The 20,730-nt window shown below is 40.3% G+C and overlaps 1 protein-coding gene across 3 annotated transcripts in view; it reads left to right on the plus strand.

The window, feature by feature from the left end:
- The window catches only part of LOC143274966 (structure-specific endonuclease subunit slx1-like), a 16,331-nt gene extending 2,647 nt beyond the window's left edge, over nucleotides 1–13,684 (plus strand). For all 3 annotated transcript variants that reach the window (XM_076578985.1, XM_076578983.1, XM_076578984.1), the window contains exons 2-7: nucleotides 506–689; nucleotides 1,449–1,500; nucleotides 2,425–2,680; nucleotides 3,363–3,535; nucleotides 4,757–4,972; nucleotides 7,094–13,684. In XM_076578985.1, coding sequence (XP_076435100.1) covers nucleotides 517–689; nucleotides 1,449–1,500; nucleotides 2,425–2,680; nucleotides 3,363–3,535; nucleotides 4,757–4,972; nucleotides 7,094–7,156 — 933 coding nt within the window. In that variant the 5' untranslated portion in view covers nucleotides 506–516 and the 3' untranslated portion in view covers nucleotides 7,157–13,684. The remainder of the gene's footprint in view (nucleotides 1–505; nucleotides 690–1,448; nucleotides 1,501–2,424; nucleotides 2,681–3,362; nucleotides 3,536–4,756; nucleotides 4,973–7,093) is intronic.
- The last annotated feature ends 7,046 nt before the right edge of the window (nucleotides 13,685–20,730 follow it).

Here is a 20,730-nt window from a genome sequence, read left to right on the forward strand (position 1 = left end):
CACAAGATTCAGCGCTATATAAAAACCATTATTATTGTTATTATTAATGGTGGATATTTAAAAAAAATTATCTTGACAGGCACTTACAGAATTTTAAATACAGAACTCATCTAGATATTTTGTGATTTATGAACTGACAAGCAATGCACACTCAATGTTGGAAAATGATTATATGTGGGGACTCTCCTTTTCTTCCCCACTTCAAGCAGGCAAAAGGCCTTGTCAGGCCAACACACCTTGATATTGATATGATGTGAATGACATTTACCTGCTTGCATTTTCACCCATTTTCTTTTCTAATCAACTGGCTCATTAAAGACTGTCAACAAAACGGAGCATATCTGGTCTGTTTAATTTGATTGACCTTCTCTGCTCGGGTTTTGAATAATGACTGGCGCACTAATATAATTCACAAACAAAATTCAGTCACACTGTATTCACAAGTTCAGCACTTGATTGACCTAAGTTGTGGCTATTTGTTCATTTTATCCTCTGCGCTTTGCAGGTCTGGAGAAAATGGTGCATGAAATTGAGGACTTCTATGGTGTGTACCTCCTGCTGTGTCGCAACCCACGCTATAAGGGTCGCACTTACATTGGCTACACGGTGGACCCCAATCGTAGAATCAAACAGCACAACACTGGCTCCCATGCTGGGGGAGCTTGGAGGACCAGCGGTCGTGGACCCTGGTACGGTTAGGATTTAAAAAAAAATCTATATTTACATACCAGGCCCTGTGATAATGATATTAATGGATACTTACATAGCAAAATGTCCAGAAATCTGCTCTGGTGCTCAGCAAAATACGTTTTTAAAAATGTTTTTTTACATGATGCATTACATCAGTGTAACATATGATATATGCATACACACCAAAATGTGACAAGCAAACTTCTCCAGGATTTGTAGAGGGAAAGAAGCAAACAAATACACACACACACACACACACACACACACACACACACACACACACACTGACTGGCACACACACACACACACACACAATTAAAAAAGAGAAGATATTGCAACAATTGTTCTGATAGATTTAGAAATCTTTTGTCTATTTGAATATTCTTATTTATATAATATAAATATGAAATAAAATAGATTCATGAACTTTATTATGTAATGACTCATACAAATGATATTATAGACATGTTATAACATGATAGATAATAATACATGATACATAACAATTCCATGTACGTGAGCAGTTGTGCTCATCATACAGTTTGTCACATACATGTTTACTGTGTGCCAATATATGCTGATAGAGGAACAGAAGTCACACTGATGCTTGATGTGTATATATGTGTATGGTTGCTACCATTAGCATTCTAATTTGATTTATATTTTACAATACATCATAAATGGGGCATTTCTTGTGTGCTGTGTGACATTCCAAGGCGAATGACATGGGGCTATAATCTGCTTTTCTCTCATTTTAGGGAAATGGTGCTGATCATCCATGGTTTTCCAGACAACATCTCTGCTTTGAGGGTATGAACAGCAATAAAATGCTCCTTATTTCAGATAAATTGTACTCTAGCAGATTATGTTATTATTGAATTAGTGTCTTTGAAGTTCACTTTATGACTAATCCCGATATGGAGAACCCATGAAGGCTAATAGTAAGTATAGCCTATTGCAGAATCATTGATAAAAGATAAAACAGCCACAGTATCAACGTTTCCTTAAGGGTTTAAAAAAAAAAAACAAACTATTTTTGCATTTGTCTTTCACTTGGACTTGGAGAAAATAATTTCTTTTTAAAACTTGTTCAAGTGCTCAGAATATCTATTCAAATCTTAAAATTGTAGAGATTTCTGGGTTGTTTCTCAACTTAGTTTGCATATAATTTATAAATGATTATCTCAGTTCATCATGACTCTTGTCTCAGATGTGAACTCATACCACAAACAAAGCAGACAAATCAACATGGTTTGGATGCAAAATCTGTGTGAACTGTTGGTAATAATATACACTGAGACTGCACACAGGGAATGCACTGTTTAGTGTTACAGGTCAAGATTAACGAGTGAAGGGTCTGAAACATGGGGCTATAACATGTTTAAGTTAACATTTTTCTCTGAAAAAAACTGTGGTATTGCTCATCACATTGTTCTGCTGCTGAATCTTACCTCTGCTTACGAGCTGGTAGCATTGCTGCTATCACAGGCACTTTGACCATGCCTGGCTAAAAGTTTGAAAAAATTAAACAAAATTGAAATTGATATATAAAATGGACCTTGTTCAGCATATTTGTCCACACCCCCATTTTAAGAAATGTAGACATTAAGTAACCTATTTAACATGTTATTGGTAATGGAAAATTTCTTTTTCAGTTTTTTCCTTGCTTTTTTGTGTGAGAATATTTCTTTTCAATAGTTTTGTTCATCTGTTTGTTTTCTAAATTCTGTTCAGTTTGAATGGGCGTGGCAGCACCCGGACAGATGCCGCCGGCTGAAGCACATTCCGGTGTCCAAGCGCAGTTCTGAGACAGCGTTTCAGCACAGGTGGCGTCTGGTGTGCCACATGCTCCACACCCCACCCTGGAACCGACTGGCGCTCAACGTGCGATGGCTGAAGCAGGACTTCCAGCTGGACTTTCCACCCAGTCTGCACCCTCCCCGCCACATGCCTGTGGTGTTTGGGCCTGTGTGCAGTAAAAAGATACAGGGTGAGGCTTTTACTTCTGTGATCAGTGGATTGTTCTGTGAGAGAAATGGGAAGGTTTGAGTACATTTGCTTGTTTTTGGTTCAAACAGTATTTTCTTTGAGACTCATGATGCACATGTAATGAATTCAAGAGGGCAGCAAGACAGTTAAGAGTTTTACATAAGTTACATTAAGTCCTGTTGTGATGTATATATGTGGTAATATACAGTTATGTCTCTGCTCTCATATACAATTGCTGAGCTCTCTTTTGTGTGCATAGATTGGAGGTATGGCTCAGTCTGGTTAGTTTGATTAATTTTTCAGTGTAAGCCTTTTAAGATGCTAAATTGATAAAATGGTATTTCATTCACAATAAGAGTTTTAAGGTGACTTGTTGGACTTGTCTGGCCCAGTGCTGAAATTGTATTGCTAGATTGATGGACTTTGAAATCTTTCCAGTTTTTGCCTTCTTTCAGTATCAAAGAATGCTGCATGCTGCTAAATACTTTCACATTGTTTGCAGTGATATAATGATATAGGTTCATGAGATGAATTTGAAAGCATCCCAAATTCTCAGAGAAATGTGTTGTGACAAAGTCTGAACAGAGCAGCACAATCTCACCTCCTAAAGCTATCACGTTTATTCAGAGTTCTCTGCATTTCGCCATGCATTCATTCATGCGATGTATTGTCTTTGTACCCAGGTGATAAAGATAGCCAGAAAAAGAGTCCCAAGAAGGGAAAAAAGACAGGCAGCCCCTCCAAGGCTCAGACCTCAGCCTTTGCTGACACCGACAGTGGGCAGAAAGATGACTGCTTGATTCCGACACTGGTGAAGAAGAACCCTCTGTGTGCTGTCTGCCACAGTAAGATGAAGGTAAAGGAAGCACATGGCTACAACACATACGTACATATAGCCTTCATCAGAAATAAAGAAGAAAAATCACTTGTGAATCTACTCGAGGAAAACAAGTGTCTGTTTTCCGTTTTCTGTGATTGTTTGGTATATGTTAGAGCATCGTTTGTTTGGTATATGTTAGAGCATCGTTCCTTAGTCAAGGACAAGTGTTGTTTTAAACCAGCTTCTGTGGTGTTGTGAGTTGTGCAGTTGACTAAGACAGGACTTGTTACCATTTTTACATTCAGTGTGGATTTTTTTTCCTTAGCTTGTCTGGAGCTTCTGCCCAAAGTTGAAATTCTCACCCCATTCTCCTACATATGGAATTGCCAAATGGAAGGTTTATTATGTATGCATTTGCTTAGGGTTCATACAGGTTTTATATAAGTTTTAAAGAATTTTAGTATTAAAAAAGGATATTATATACATATAACATGCCCTTTAAATGCATGAAAGTTTTTAGAAAATGACCCAGATTTCTAAAGTTTGAAGTTTTGACATCTGTATTACTGATCACAAAAAAGAAGGGAAAAAATGTATGGTAGATCATTTCTGTCAGAGATAAAGCAAAGCTGCAAAATGTACATGTACTTGAATTTAAATTCAAAAGTAAAATAATGATTCATAAAAATAAAAAAAATTAAAAAAATCCCAAAAGAATCTTTGTGACTGAAATGCCAGGCACTAAAAAATGTCACACATATTGGAGTCTTGACATATAAAATTTTTGGCCTTTTGTACTTTTGAATTTAAAAAAAAGAGAAAAGCTCTTACATTTTATGTTTGAAACTCTGCATGAACCACAATGCATTATGGACTGGTGATTAATACCTGTCTGAACCATGATGCATTATGGACTTTGGTGATTAATACCTGTCTGAACCATGATGTGTTATGGACTTTCGTGATTAATACCTGTCTGAACCATGTGTTATGGACTTTGGTTATTAAAAACCTGTCTGAACCATCATGTATTATGGACTGGTGATTAATACCTGTCTGAACCATGATGCATTATGGAAATTTGTGATTAAAAACTCATCTTGCATAATGGAATTTTGTAATTTGAAAAGCCTGAACCCCAGTTGCATTACTGAATTTTCTGCTTAAAAACCTGTCTGGACCCTGTTGTTGAGGTTTGTGATTAAAAAAAAACAACCCTTTCTGAACCGTGTGGCGCTAACTGCCTGTTGTGTACAGGGGGAGTGTGAGCAACTGACGTGCTTCATGCCGGGCTGCAGCATGGTCAGCCATGTGGCCTGTCTGGCCCGCCAGTTTCTGGGCAGCGAGCAGTCGGTGCACCTGATCCCTGTGGAGGGGCCCTGCCCGGGGTGTGGCAAGGCGCTGCTATGGGGGGATCTGATCCGCCACTACAGGGGCTGCTACCAGAACCTGGCTTTGTCGTCCGTGGGGGAGGTGTGTGTCTAGTGGGTGTAGGGGGATTGTGGTGTGTCTCTGGGTTGTGATCTGTTTGTATGTGTTTTTTTCTTTTTTTTTAACGTCTTTTTACTGTTAAATAATAAATGACAATGAAAAAAAAAAAAGGAAAAAGAGAGGAAAAAAGTGACTGGTGAAGTGTGGGGGTTGTGATCTATGTGCAAGTTTTTATTATTTGTTTTGTGGCGTGATTGTGTATGTGGTTTGTGTCTGTGTGGTGCACATGCATCTTTGAAAATGACATATGTATGAGATTTATTTGAATTAAAAAAGAAAAGAAAAGAAAGATAGCACATAAGATCTGAGTCTAACTTTAACTTGAAATTGCAAGGCCCTTGCTAATATATCTAGTGTGTTGACATTTAACCTTTTTTTCTGACTCAGCTAAAATATAACAGGTATTCTATATTACCTAGCTCATAGCCAGTGTATTGATGTTTAAGCAGGTTTTTTTGGGTTTTTTTTGCCCCAGTTACCGTAAAGTTTGGTCTATAAGCCGCGACTTTTTACCCCAGCTTCAACCTCTGCGGCTTATGCAATGATGTGGCTTATTTGCGGATTTTAACGATCCCGGGAGTGTCACATTCTCATCTATTCTTAGCTGCCCTTCAGCTCACCAAAATCATGATTTCTGTCCATGAATTTTTGGACGAGCTTCAGGATAGTGTGTTAACTGTTCGCATTATATAAATCAAATCTGCACACATTAAAGCCGTCAGATCAGCATTCAGTTCTACTCTGCTCAAGCGTACACCCTCATCATGCTGAAAATGTGACGTATGCCTATGATGCAGCCTTCAAATTGAAGGTGATCGACCTAGCAGACGACAATGCAAGTGACAAACCAGCAGCGACCTCCACCTTCATGTTCATGAAGTGAAAGCGAGGCTGAAGTCAGTGACAAGATGGCGGAGGAAGCTGTGCTGGTTCTCTTCAACTTGGACACTGAAGATGAAGATTTTAGTGGATTCAGAGAGCAGGATGATGTTGAATTAATGGATCTAAATTATGGATCTTATTTTCGTTGTGTTTATTTATTATTTTTTTGTGGCACTAGCAGTATTTTCGCTTGTTCTCACTTGTGTTTATTTCATAACCTGCAGTATTGACAGCTTTTCTGTAGTATCAGTATGTGTTCCGGTACCGGAAATAAGTGCGGCTTATAAACTGGTGCGGCTTATGTATGTATAAAGTTAATTTTTTTCCAAAATTTAGTGGGTGCGGCTTATATACCAGTGCGCTCAATAGACCAAACTTTACGGTATACCTAAAGTTTTGATGTGTAAACATGAATTTTTTCTACCCTAGCTAAAACCCATTTTGTTGATGTTTAACCATGTATTTTTTCTGCCATAGCTAATAATACCCATTGAAGTGATGTTAAACCAGTTAATTTTTCTGCCTCAGCTACCCAGTATGGTGATGTTTAAGCAGGTAAATTTTTTGCCCTAGCTAAAACCCAGTGTGTTAGTGTTCAACCAGGTGATACCTTTAAAGCAAATCTTAAAACTTATCTCTTTAAAAAATACTGGTCATAACTCAAATAGTGCTGTTGTCCCAGGCCCATGGCAATGTGAGTGTGTGTGATGGGAGAGTAGAGAGAATGGGAGTGGGTAGATGGATGGTGGTGGTGTGGTTCGAAAGGGAGAATGACCCGATTTTTACCCCTTTTACCTTTTCTATCAAAAATTTTATTTTACAATTTTTACAAAACTGTGGCATGCAGATTACAGTTATGTTCCTTTTTACATGTATGTATTTTAAGTGAAAATTGCTGTCATCTCAGCCGTTTAATCATGTGTGTGTCTGTGTGTGGGTGTTAGTGTGAGTGTTTGAGTGTAACAGTTGTAGTATTGATAGTATGTTACCTTGTGAGTTTTATGCATTGTGTTTTTTTATATTATTAATGATTCTGTTTTATGTTTCTACTATTTTTTATATGTTTTCTTGTTTCGCTTTAGGTACTGGATTGTAAAGCGCTTAGAGATTGCTTATGCTTGTATTATAGCGCTATATAAAAATAAAATATTATTATTATTAATGTTATTATAGATGAGGTGTTTTCTGCCCTAGCTGTTACCAGTGCGGTGATGTTTTCAGGATGAGGTTGGCTCTCAGGGGTCCAGCAGAGGTGGCCACTGGGCCGATGACCTCAACAGCTGACAGCAGAACGCCATTCACAAGAACCGAATCATCCTGCAACAGCTTGAAACATCTCCCTGTGAGTCAGTGGCTGTCGTGGATTTGTGCAGTTAACCAGCTGACTGGCAGGTGAAGATACCTATATTCATGGCCCAGCCTGTCATGTCTGATTGCACTGTTGGATGCGAGAGCTTTGTAGTCAATGTGACGGGGCTTTTTTCCCTTTAAAAATCACTTTTGTGTCATATACTGTACCATGTCACACTGATGCAAACTAGGTCTGTTGGTTTGCTCCGTTTGGCCAAAAGTCACAGCAACTCAGTGATAATACTTGAGAGACTTGTAGTCAGTGTGACGGGTCTTTTTTCCCTTTAAAAATCAGTTTAATTACATATACTTAACCGTGACCCAACTAGTGCAGACTCCGGCAGAGGTCTGACATTCCTGTCCTGTGCAAACTACTATCTGCCTATGCGGAGAAAACGAAACTACGGCCGATAACCTCCCGGAAGTAGGTAACCTCCCCTTTGTCCCACTGGCTAGCGCCCTCTTTTTCCGGCAGCCATCATGACTCCTGTTCCTGTGCTCTTCATACGGCTAAGTTTTTTTTCGTATTTTCTCTCCTCTCCTTTTTGTGTCATATACTGTACCATGTCACACTGATGCAAACTAGGTCTGTTGGTTTGCTCTGTTTGGCCAAAAGTCACGGCAACTCAGTGATAATACTTGAGAGACTTGTAGTCAGTGTGATGGGTCTTTTTTTTTATGTAAGCCTGTGATTGCAGAGTGGCAGAATGGTTAAGATGTTGACAGATCTGTTGAATGAATGGTGCCAGGATGGCAACGTCATGGCTGGGAGATTAGTATGTGACGGGCTCCAGAAGGGCCATTGTTGGCACCAGCATGTGTTCACGAGGAACCACACACTGTCACCCCTTTGCTTGCTTGAGTCAGCAGTGCGGTCAGCTCTGTAGACAGTGAAGCCTGGTGGTTGAATGGCGCTGTCAGGGATGTCAGGGTTAAGTCCTGTTTCAGTGAAACAAAACACAGAGCACTCTTTGTAGTCCCTCCTCGTCTTAACCCCTAGGCTGCCTGCATGACGAGATAACTCGTCATGGCAAGCATGTATGCTTCGCTGCCTGCATGACGAGATAACTCGTCATCGAAATATTCTGACTTTTCCCTGCTTTGCATTCAGTTCGTTGACAAAATTGCTGGTAGCTTTAGCTTGGGGAATCTTTCTGGATTCTATTCATAGCTAGAAACACCATCTGCGTCATAAGGCAGTCCTTTATTTGAACGTTTTGGTTGGGTTACTGGCCGCAGTCTTTGCCTGGCTCCTCTTCTCGCTCGCTCAACAAAATGTCGGACTGACGCCGTGCTCAAGACACGCGATCGTGACGAACTAAATCAACCAAGATTACTTTCTTTAGCTAATGCTCAGAAAGAATTGGAGCATAAATTCGAAGGAGAAGACAGTGGTGAACATTTATAGGACGATTTGATAGAAAATAAAGGGAGCAATCAAGAGAGTGGCCAAGATACAACTATCAGTGAGTGATGCAGGCTGTTCAACTCTAGCAGACGAATTTTTAGCAGGGCACCGTATGAGCTATTTTCTTGGCACTCAGCCAACGCGGTCTGATGACGTGACGGTGTGAGAGGGGTGAAGAGGAGGGGGGTGGAGACTGAGGGGGCGTGGCCTCACATTCATATTATCACTTGCAGAAGTCACAATGCATCTATTTCTTTTTCAGTTTTTTTTATATTGTGGTTGTTCTAGTATGATTTTGTGTGTGCAGATATCCATTTGTCCAGAAAATGATATTTTTGTGCAAATTACCAGACTAATGTTTGTAATGAACAAGTTGAAAATGTGACAAAAAACAAAACACTGATTTCAAAACAACAGCATGTCACTTAAAATGCATAAAATTGGAAAACATCATGTGTTTTGTATTCTTTATTCATTTCCCTTTCAGAAAATACATACTTTTATGGGTCTTTCTCCAATAACAAAGAGCACAGAATTTTTTGAAAATTTATACCCGTTTTTTGTGAAAAAACCCTGGCAAATAGATTTCACTTAAATCTTATTTTCCTGGCAGCGAAAGGGTTAATATTACATGTGAGTTTGTCAGTTTTGTTGGGTAGAGATCTAACGTTGGACAGGAACATACTGGGTAGAGGTGCACGAAAACTTCGTTGGCGTAACCTTGAAAGGGCCCCACCTTGCTTTCCGCGTTTCCTCGTGGACTGAGCCTTGCGTGCTGACCAGTCTGTTCATGGTTGATGGTTGTAAATCATGATAGAGTGAGTTGAAGTGAGATCTCAAAACACTGGACTCACCTACCTGTTCCCAAACATGCAGCAGCGTGTCACGATCATATTGTAAGATCGCAGCTGTTTCCATAACACACATAGACAGAATTAAACACAAAATAAACCGGACAGCCATCCCCGTGTAGCCACTGGTCAGCGCCATCTTGAGCACACTGCCTGCTTTGTGTCATGCCATGTATCTGACCTTGCAAAAATGAGGTCAGAAGCTTTTCCAAAATTATTAACACTATGTTTATCTTCTGTATTCCTACTGACTGGGATACCAAGGCTGGTCAACGTGAGGGAGGGATTCTGATCAATATTGTCAAGAAGCACGTCAGTATTCAGTAGTTCTAGGACAGTGTTATTTTCTGAGTCAATAAAATCACTACTACAACCAGTGTGAGCATTGAAATCTCCCATTAACAGTACATAGAATTCATGAGCATTATTAAGATCTACCATTTCTTGCTCTATGTCTGCAAAACAGAGTCGCGAAGCATATTGTGAGCTTTCCGGTGGTGTGTATACACCACCAAGGAGTACATCTTTGTCAGTGTTGAATAATTTTTTATCAAAAGCACACCAGGATACAAACTGAGATTTGGATTGCACATACTTACATTTATCTTCAATCCTTTTCTTTACACAAATAATAATACCCCCTGATCTATTGCAACTCAAATTCTTCCTATGTTTAAAGAAACAAGTAAAGTTATGGCTATCAAGAAAGTCCTCTAAAAGTTTGTCTGAAGTACTGTCTGTTTTAGTTTCAGTGAACACAAGTATGTCATTAGCTAGCACAGATTCAGATAAAAAGTTCAGTTTGGAAAGCAGCCCACACACATTGATACACAAAATGTTCAGTTTTGGAGCCTCTTCCTCTGGCTTGTCCTAAGCCAGGTTCAGCTTCTGCAACACCTGATGTTCTGACTCCTTCATTAGTTTGGCAAGATCTTTGGGACTGTCAGTTGGGATTTTTATGTTCCTCCCTTCTCTGTTCTTTTTGTGAAGGAAACACACGTTTACCTTTTGTTGAGGACACGTTTCTAACTCCATCACATCTGCGGGCATGGTTGGCCATTTTGGCTGTCAGGTCGGTGAGGTCTCCATTGAAGAAGACCCCTCGCAGAGCTGGGACTGACTTCGCCTTGGTCCTTGCTGCCTTCATCAACTCTTCCTTCTTGCGACGCGTTGTGAACTTGACGAGCGAGGCACGATGTTTATCGCCTACTTGTTTTCCCACTTGGTGGCTGGTAGAGATGTCTCTGCTGTCCAGATGTACGTGGAGATCCTTCACCATTTTAATCACCACCTTGTCTGTCTTTTCTTCTGGGTTTTCCTTCACTCCCGAAATTCTCACACAGTCTCTTCTGCTGTACTGTTCGTTGTTGTCGCTGAGCAGTTTTCCCTCCAGTCGCACACTCATCAACTCTTCTTTCAGCTCTTTGTTCTCTTTCTTAATCGTTTCCAGCTCCTCACTTTGGAACTGCATCGCCGCATCGATTTCACTAAGCTGAGCGTCCAGTGCATCAAGTTTTTGTGTCACAACGTCGAGTTGATCTAGCTTCCCAAGTTGTCTGGTCACAAAATCCCACTGCTCAGCGGAGATCAGCAACATCTTTTTCTCAGTGGTCGAGTTGCCACTATCATTTTCACATCCAGTTGATTTTATGATGATCATTCCACTTTGTTGAGCTGGTTTTTTTTTGACAGAGGACTATTTGAACATGATGGTGTTTTTGCCAGCATTCTTTTTTTATTTGCATCTCTTGTCGATTTCCCCTGTTCCGCCATCTTGATCATGACCGGTTCCTTGGAACAGGCGCTAAAGTTATTGGAAGGGCGATAACTCTGAGCGACTTTTATGGAGCGGTGTTTCTGGTCTTTGTGTCTGAAAAGTGCAAACATTAGCGACTTTTTAAGATCCATACCAGGCATTTTCGGTTTATTTTCAGTCATTTTGGGACAAATTTTATGTGAGAAGTCGAATTAGACCAATATTATTCGGTCGTAAGTCGTGTTAGGGAGGTGGTTGTAATACAGAGTTAGTTTATATAATAAAGTGTGTCGGTTGTGACGGTGCAGGTCACTTCTTAGAGGGAGTCGTAATTGGGAAGATTAGATTGAGGAGGTTCCACTGTACAAGGGTTTCCACAGTGTTCAGCAGTCTCCTAACTTTAGACAATGGGTCGTGTCGAGACTGACCAGCTGGCACTCAGTGGTCATTATTCAGTGTTGCTGAAGTGTGGATTGTAATTGTTTTTCCACACCTGTTGTGGCTGAGACATCACGTCAGCAACAGTTGGGTGACTAATAGTCACTAATGGATGGTTTACTACAGAGCCTCATGGCAGTTTGCAGGGCTACAAATCCTGCATCTCCCCATCTTCGATTTCCGTTATGCTGGTCAGCCTGGAATACCGCTTCTGGTTCCTCTGCACAATGACCTGCTGCCAGTAGATGTTTGATTGTTCTTTGATCTGTGTGGAAACTCCCTCTGGGAAAAAAAACAAACAAAACAGTTTGTAGCAGACCACTGTCAGGAACTGCTGGAAGTTTGTAGTGTCCACAAGAACACTTCTCTGGTGCTGGTATTCAGCAATCCAGTGCCAATCATAGGTGTCTTCATCTGGATAGGGTATCCACTGGAATGGGTTGGCTGCCTGTTGTCCATGACTGAAGATAAGACTGAATCTTTCCTTGCATCTGAAATGCAAATATCTGTAATGACGACTATTGCCAACAGTGAGGTGTCAGGATCACAACCATTGGGATGATGTCCTGTCCAAAACAGACGTAAACAGATATAAGCTTGGTGGTGATCTTGGTTGTGACTTAAGACTGAGCCTTTACTTGCTTCTGGTTTCTGGAATGACCAGTACTGCGACCATTTGGATGACGACCTGTTCAAAATGAACAGAAGTGTGCAGATACAGGCATAATTTCATACATATTTCAATCGCCTGATCATACTGATTCTTTTTAGAAGCATTCAACACACACACACACACACACACACACACACACACACACACAACACACACACACACACACAACACACACACAAGCACACAGTGTGTGCCAAAGGGCACCTGAGGCGTTCTGCCAGCAAGTTGCTGATCAGTGTGTGAATCATCAAACTGGTTGATATTATTTTGGTTTCTGTTTGACTGGTTTTAAGAACTGATAGGTGTTCAGCCCTGAAATGGCCCCTTTGTGTTCAGCTCAGTTATCAGCAACATGATTTGATTTGAGTATTCAGTCCTGAAAAATGGCCCCATTGTGGTTGGAAGGGCTATATGCAACATGATTTGATTTGATTTGGGTATTCAGTCCTGAAAAATGGCCCCTTTGTGGTCGGAAGGGCTATATGCAACATGATTTAATTTGAGTATTCAGTCCTGACAAATGGCCCCATTGTGGTTGAAGGGCTATATGCAACATGATTTGATTTGATTTGGGTATTCAGTCCTGAAAAATGGCCCATTTGTGGTTGGAAGGGCTATATGCAACATGATTTGATTTGATTTGGGTATTCAGTCCTGAAAAATGGACCCTTTGTGGTCAGAAGGGCTATATCATATATGCAACATGATTTGATTTGATTTGGGTATTCAGTCCTGAAAAATGGCCCCTTTGTGGTTGGAAGGGCTATATGCAACATGATTTGATTTGATTTGGGTATTTAGTCTTGGGCTGGGTTATCAGCAGCATGATTTAATGTGAACACTTGTTCAGGGGCCTCTGCTTTCCCTCCATGGGTGAAGTGGCAGGATGTCAGTAAAGTGCCTGCCACACAGAGTAGTCATTGTCAGCTTCCTGCACACATTGTGATGGGATGATGCTTTAGAAGTATCCCGTTCTTCCTACACATTTGTGAACAGTGGAGTCTGCAGGAAGTGCACAGCAAGTATCTTACATCATCTGAGTGTCCTGCGTGTTGTGTTGCATTGTAGGCCTGGAGAACTGTGTTCACACCTCCATTTTTGACTCACTTGTGTAAACAAAGTGAGTCTATGTTTTAACCCAGTGTTCGGTTGTCTGTGTGTGTGTGTGTCTGTGTGTCTGCGTGTCCGTGGTAAACTTTAACATTGACATTTTCTCTGCAACTACTTTGTCAGTTGACACCAAATTTGGCATAAAAATAGGAAAAATTCAGTTCTTTCCAGTCATCTTGTTTAAAACAATATTGCACCTCTGGGATGGGCACAAAAAAATTAAAAATGAAGCCTAATTATATGCAAACTGCATTTACTGTTATATTTATATTTTTTGTATTCTCTAAACTTGGCACTTTGATCTGATATTCTGACCCAACAACAAGAGCAGTCATTATTATCATTTTCTGTTCAAACAGGAACTTCTTTTGCTAAGCATGGAAGTTTTATTTATTTTGCAAACGTTTTGGTGCAGATAGTAAAAAAGGGAAATTACTCTGTAATTAATGCTAGGGGAGTTAATTTGCTTTAAACTGATCTTTCTCATCTTAAACATTACATTTTGAAATTATACTCAATACATAAAAAGCTTGGATTTTTTTTTTAAGTGTATCACAAGTGAGTCTTGAAGGCCTTGCCTCTCTTGTTTTTTGTTTTTTAAATATTGGTTTTAGGAAGTGACTGGTAGCCCTGATAGGATGACCCTTTTGGGGTAGACTGGGTTGCAAGCAGTATGATTTGATTTGATTTCAAGTGCATTGCCATGAATGTTATTAATATTTCAATGTTATACACAACATTGTTCTTGCTTACAAAAGTATCTTAAACCAACTTATACACAACAGTGTTCTTGCTAACAATAGTACCTTAAACCAACTTAAGTACCATATAATTAAAAAGATTACCTCACAAGTTCTTTCGTACCATGTTATCTTGGAACTTTTATGAGTACTATGTGTTGACTGTTAGTTCAACATTTGGACCTCATTAATATCTTGAAACTTCTGAGTGTATCTTGTGCCGTGTTTTTGTCAATCCGATTCTGCCGTAGTTGTGTTCAACAAAGGCTGACTCTGGGTTTTCATAGGATGTGTCAGGATCTGTCAGATCGACTGCTGGGATTTGCATTATATCAGGTGCAAACATTTTAGAGCTAACTCCATGAAGATCCTGTTCCGGGATTCCCCCTGGACATTATCTTCCAGTTTCAAAGAGAGATTAATGTTTTTAACTTGATTTGAATTTCACGTAGTCTAAGACATATGCTGGCATAGTAATCTTTTTACACTGTCACAAGATGGTTTCAGTTTTACATGATTCACATGATAGTGAGTGAATTGGTTCTTTTAATGTTTTAATCAGCCTTTTAACATTAGATTGCATTTCTTGATTGGTTTTAAGAATTGATGTGTGATCAGCCCTGAGATGGCCCATTTGTGGTTGGCTGAGCTATAAGCCTCCTTTGCCTTTTCTGTTCAGCAAGGTACACATCATATCTACCCCATGCCCCTGAAGCTGACACAAGTAGTTTTTTTGTCTGTCACAACCGCCTCCACTTCTACCACACTGTGAATGCGGTTCAAGACCACTGTACGTGCCTCCAGAGCAGCTTTGCTTAGATTGTCTGGCACAGCCTCTTTGTTAAAGGAAAACCCTCTTTCCACAACCGCCTGTCCACTGGACGGACAACAGAAGCAGCATCCTTACAAGAGACCACATTTTAAACTGAGCTTTGTCTGCAATGGCATTGTGAAACCAAGAATCCAGCCTCCATGACACGGGATCAAAATTGTCTGCAGCAACTTTAACAGCAGCAATGTCAAGGAAGAGACTTAACTCTTGAGATGTCTTGTCACACATCTTGTCCTTCAGTCTTTTAGCTGCCTGACAGCACAGAAACACTCGCTTCATCCTGCTCATGCAGAGGTCTTTCTCAGCCATCATCTTAGGATTTAAGCAGCTCAAGTTCCTGACCAAAGTGTAATTAATTCTCTGCATTCTGCTTTGAACAGTTGAACTCCATCACCAATCCCTTCATTGTGGAATAGATGCAGTAGTGGCTTGAATTAAGCCAGCAGTCAATCTGTCTGAAAACCAAGTTCCACCTTATTCAAGTGCAAGTGGTTGTTGGAATTGCCCACATCAATCTGCACCAGCTTTGAGCTATACAGTCCTGCAGAACTTTTCCCTTGATGAATCTCTTCATCAGAGTTTTCAGCATGCCCTGCATGTCTCCACACATGAACGGGAGGGGCTGATCCGCCTGGTATTCAGTAAGAAATGGTTCAAGTATTCTGGCCACAGAGCAGAAAATTGCCAAACGGTAAACCAGCTGGGGAGTAGACAAGACACCAGTGTTCACAGTATCGAAATTCTTGTTTCTCGGCAGTGTGACGTTCTTCTCCATAGCAACTTTCACAAACTTTCTAAGGTCTGGAATCATCTCGATTGCTCTTGTGGCAACTGTCTTGTTTTCCAGCCAACAATAGAACAAAACTTGGCTGGCAAAAATGTTGATCCTGTAACTCACTGAAATCCTGTCTTCTTGCTGGACTGTTTGTTTGCTAGTAATTAATGACACTGTCTCTCAACGAAACAAGCAGTGGATTTATCACATTACTTCAGATATCAGGTCTGAGATTTTTGGCACATTCAGAAGAGTGATAGTAAACATAACAAATAGAATATTAGTTCAAACATTCTACATGTGTACACATGATTAATCTGATATTTAGGCAAAACCTGACAAAACAACAACGAAAAGACGCTTTTTACATGTTACATTCTTTGAAGACTTTGTTTCGTGATGGTCATCCGTGGGCGCTGGTGGACTTCATGAAAGAAAATAAACGTTTTTTTTTTCCTTTTCTTATTTTATTTAAATTTTTTACATTTTTTTAAACTTTGAATTAAATTAAATTAATTAATTAATTAAATAATTTTTATTATCAGATTTGAATGTTTTTAAACTATGAAATATGTTTAAGCTTTTGAGTGAACAGATTGAAGCAGTGGTTAGTTTTTATTGCACTTTATATACCCTTGGCTTGAAGTGGATGCTAATGTCGAGATAGTCTTGAGATGGCCTCAGTGGTCAGCGAGGCTATAAGCACCATAATTTGATTTGATATGAACCTTTTTAGTGAAAAGATTGAAGCGGTGATTAGTTTATATTGTACTCTTTCTTACCCTTGGCTTGAAGAAGATGCTAACGTGGTGATAGCCTTGAGATGGCCTTATTGGTTTGCGAGGCTTTAGGTTGCTGGGCCATAGAAACTCATGCCTCACGTCTCACATTTCATGCTCTGGGCCACAGGGAATCACGCCTCGCTACTCACGCGTCATTCTGTGTTGATGGTGCCAGAATGCAGTAAGATTCATTCTTCTGACGAAGAAGACCTCCTGATTTTGCTCTTGCTCAGATGGAGGAGGAGGAAGCGAAAGAGACGAAACATATGTTGCATAGGGCATTTCTTCCTTAGAGAATCATGAGGAGAATTCCACCGTGCATTCTGTCATGTTCTTGAGAATCCTGATGAAGAACTCTTTTTCAGTTATACAAGGATGACATACAATACTTACAATAACCTGAAGTCCCTCGTGCTGGAAAGTCTGAAGCCAGGTCAATCAAATTGGAGAAAAGCAAAAGCTCATGGTTACTCTCAGGTTGGACTATGTTAGTGGATAGGGCACTTTTCCCTAGTCCGGTGCTATCAGCCATTTTGCCTTTCTTTTTTTGAATCTATTTTTCCTCTTTAAATAAAAAAGAAGAGTTTATATTGATGAGATAACCCTTTGGTTTGGCTATAAACAATAAATCAGATATAGTAAACGTACAGGTTTGTTTGTCACATCACTCAAGAACGCACTCAAGCACACACACACACACACACACACACACACACACACACACACACACACACGGCTATAAACAACAATAAATCAGATATAGTAAACGTACAGGTTTGTTTGTCACAGCAGTCAAGCACGCACTCAAGCACAGACACACACACACACACACACACATACAAAAGAAAAATACAATCAGGGATACTGTGAATACATTATGAACCAATTTTAATGAAGGATAGCATAGATTGAGCCTTTAGGCACATTCAGAGTGTATTTCACTGAATATCGTAATTGCTGGGTCCTTGATTGCTCTGGCCAAGCTGGGAGTAGTCCGCTGAACCTTAGGATTCCATGTCAACCTGGGAAAATTGATGATGAGGAGGAGCTCTGCCAGGGTGGCGTGGGAGACCGTCGTGATTGCCCATACATATGATGTTGTGGAGTTTTTGATTTTTGTTGTTGTTTTTTTTACTATGATTGAGAGCGGTAGGAGCGTGGGTACTAGGATGGTGATGATAATGACATGGAACTGCTGACGGGTGATGGAACTGGGGTAAACAAAGGAGTGATGGGATGACAGAGAAGTCTGTCCAGATTGCCCAGAAAAAAACTGTCCCTGTTGAGTTTGTTGAGCGTGAAGGTTTTTCAAAAGCTGTAGTGTTTGGAGCTGGAACTCCTGGAATAGATCCTCCTCAAGAGTTTCTACCCGCGACATGATGGAGCTGAAAAAACCCATCCGTGGAGATTCAGGTTTCCTCTCCAGTATTTTTTTTCTCTCATCAAGGACAGAATGGGATCTTCGTTGACCTCATCCCCCTTCTGTTTTCTTCCTCCTTGCTCACTTTTCTTTTCTTTTCTCCGCCACAGCAACTGCTTGCTTGGGAACATCAACTTCATCACCTCACTCACAATGTCTGCCTCTTCCGTATTAGTTTGTAAAATGTCGGCTTCCGTTTCAGTTTTTTTGTCACTCGCCTCAGGCAGGTTTCCCTTTGAATTTCTAGTGTCCTTGATAGGAATGAGAAATTCTATTTACTTCAGGAACTTCCTTGAGTTGAGATGGCATTAGCGATCGGCGAGGCTCTAAGCATCACAATTTGATTTTATTTTATATAAAGGGACTGTTCAAAAGTTACCACAGGAGTCACTGCATATTATGATTGTTGTACATTGTGTTGGCAGTTATTCCTTGCTGATCAGTGATGGCTTCTAGCAGGTAAACAAATTGTCCAGTGCTCTCTCTGTTAAAGCCATCTGCTCGTGCCAGTGATGTTGCTTCTGGCAGACACGTGTAAAGTTCGGAGTGACGTTTTGAAAACAGCCCAAACCAATCCTTTCCTACGCGTTCTTATCCTTGCTGAAAACATAGACAAGGTGTTTTTTTTCCCGCAGCAAGTTCCATCAGCATCGTCCTTGTGAATATAAAAACAACAACATTCTTTCAGCCTGAAGAATATGTCACCAGCTCTTCCTCCAAAACTTGTGGAAGAACGGGGAGTCAGCCAATATGCGTTTTGCCGTTTGCTGCATATTTGTTTCTTCCATCTGCTCGTCTTGTGTGGTGACCCCAAAAGAGCGTCTCGCCGAACCAGGTCCCGTCTCGCCTTTCCTCAGAACTGACAGTGCTAGGTCCATAGTTTCGGGTACCGCCCCCCCCCCCCCCCCCCCTACACACACTATGGGGTATTTCAGCAAAAGGTTATGGCTTTACATGAGAAAGAGGAGAGGAAGGGTGCAAAGGAGAGAGATTGAGAGACGAAAGAGCACAGTCATAGAGCTCAACGTCTTGTATCAGTACTGTAAAAATAACATACTGAACTTGAAGTGTGTGCTGCAATATATTCAGTCAGTATCATGTAATTTTATGTTATGAAACACAAACTGTGCTTATGAATGACAAACTGAAATGTTTTATTATGGATTCATGTCCATCTATAGAAAACAAATAGAATTTTTTTTTAAAATGTCAAACTCAGTCAGAAAACAACTGTAGCGTCAGGCTCAGCAGCTGGCCTTGCACACTGGACATCCTTTTGGTGGAGCTCTCCATTTGGCTGTGCAGATTTCGTCCATGGTCAGATGATAACCCTGAAAACGAAATGTTTTCTCAAGAACCCACAGAGGTATTTTTTTTCAATAATCATCCTCTTTACTGATCATTAATGTTTTAGGTGCTTGATGTAATTGCTGCATTACATATTAAAAAAACCCAAACATCTCTCTCAGGTGAATGTTTAGTCCACTGTCCATTTCTGCAAATTACTTATCTTTTGTGTGTGTGGAACTCAAAGCACAAAGAAATGATTTGTTTTTGTTGTTGGGTTTTTTTCATTTTTTTTTTTCATTACAGTTGTGACATTGTTCAGAAACAATTCAATTCAATTTCATAGTTATTTTTGTTCAGTAACATTTGACTTTACCTTGTCTTCATATTGATCATCATACTTTCCCGCCTCAGTATCAGCGAAGCGGTCTCTGATCACTTCCCTCAGTGGCAACGGGTACACCAGCGTCTGGGATGGCGCCTTCAGTTTTTGGACATACTGAAGGAAGAAAAAGTAATGACAGACATTCAGTGTTGTGACGTGATCTCGTTACCAGTTACTCAAAGCACACATGAGTATTATGGAAAATGACTATTATTTTGTAAAGTTATTTTGTTATTGGTTACGTAAAAGGAAAACACCGGTATTGTGGAACATTATTATCACTAATTTCGTTACTTGCAATCACATTATTGAAAATAGAACGAACAGAATCATGAACATTCAGAGTGTTGTATGTTTCTCATGAGTGCTAATGCATGAATGCAACAATGACATGAGAATGTGTGCTGGTGCATCAGCTTGTGTGTATGTATTTATCAATGTGTGTGTGTGTGTGTGTGTGTGCACATCTGTGTGCGCATGAGTTCATATGTACTTGTACATCTACTATACATGCGCAGGTCCACTGGCATACTTCCACTCAGTGATGCACACAGTGGCAATGTTTACTATTGCCTAGACTCAGTGCTTTTTATGTAATTATGGAGCCGCTGTTTTACTGTGCCAGTCGTGCACTACAAATCTTGTGCAGTTGGTCGTGCTGAAGCGCCTGTCGATATTTTCACTTACGATAAGGCTTGCCCAAAGAGCACGGTACACGTCTTTCCTGCTCCGGCCACTGTGATAAACAATATGTCGGAGGCCGCCTGGCATTTCCAATCTGTAAGGCAAACAAACCATGCTTGTAAGAAGGTGTCTGTTACTAGTATTCAGCTGTTATAATCACAATAACAAAGCATTCCGAAAGATAGACACGAACCGGCAAATGAGAACGATGAATGAAAACAGCTTACCCTCGTTTGTTGAACTCTAGCTGGAGCGCATCCGAGTCTGGTGTCGCCATTGCTGGTTTGTTCACTGGAGTGACTGGCCTACTAGCATCACTCAATGAGAAAATAGAGCACAAAAGTTGTGGGTCTGAGAGACCCACAAA

This window comes from Babylonia areolata, chromosome 29 (assembly GCF_041734735.1).
Source record: "Babylonia areolata isolate BAREFJ2019XMU chromosome 29, ASM4173473v1, whole genome shotgun sequence".
In the NCBI taxonomy this organism is placed as follows: domain Eukaryota; kingdom Metazoa; phylum Mollusca; class Gastropoda; order Neogastropoda; family Buccinidae; genus Babylonia; species Babylonia areolata.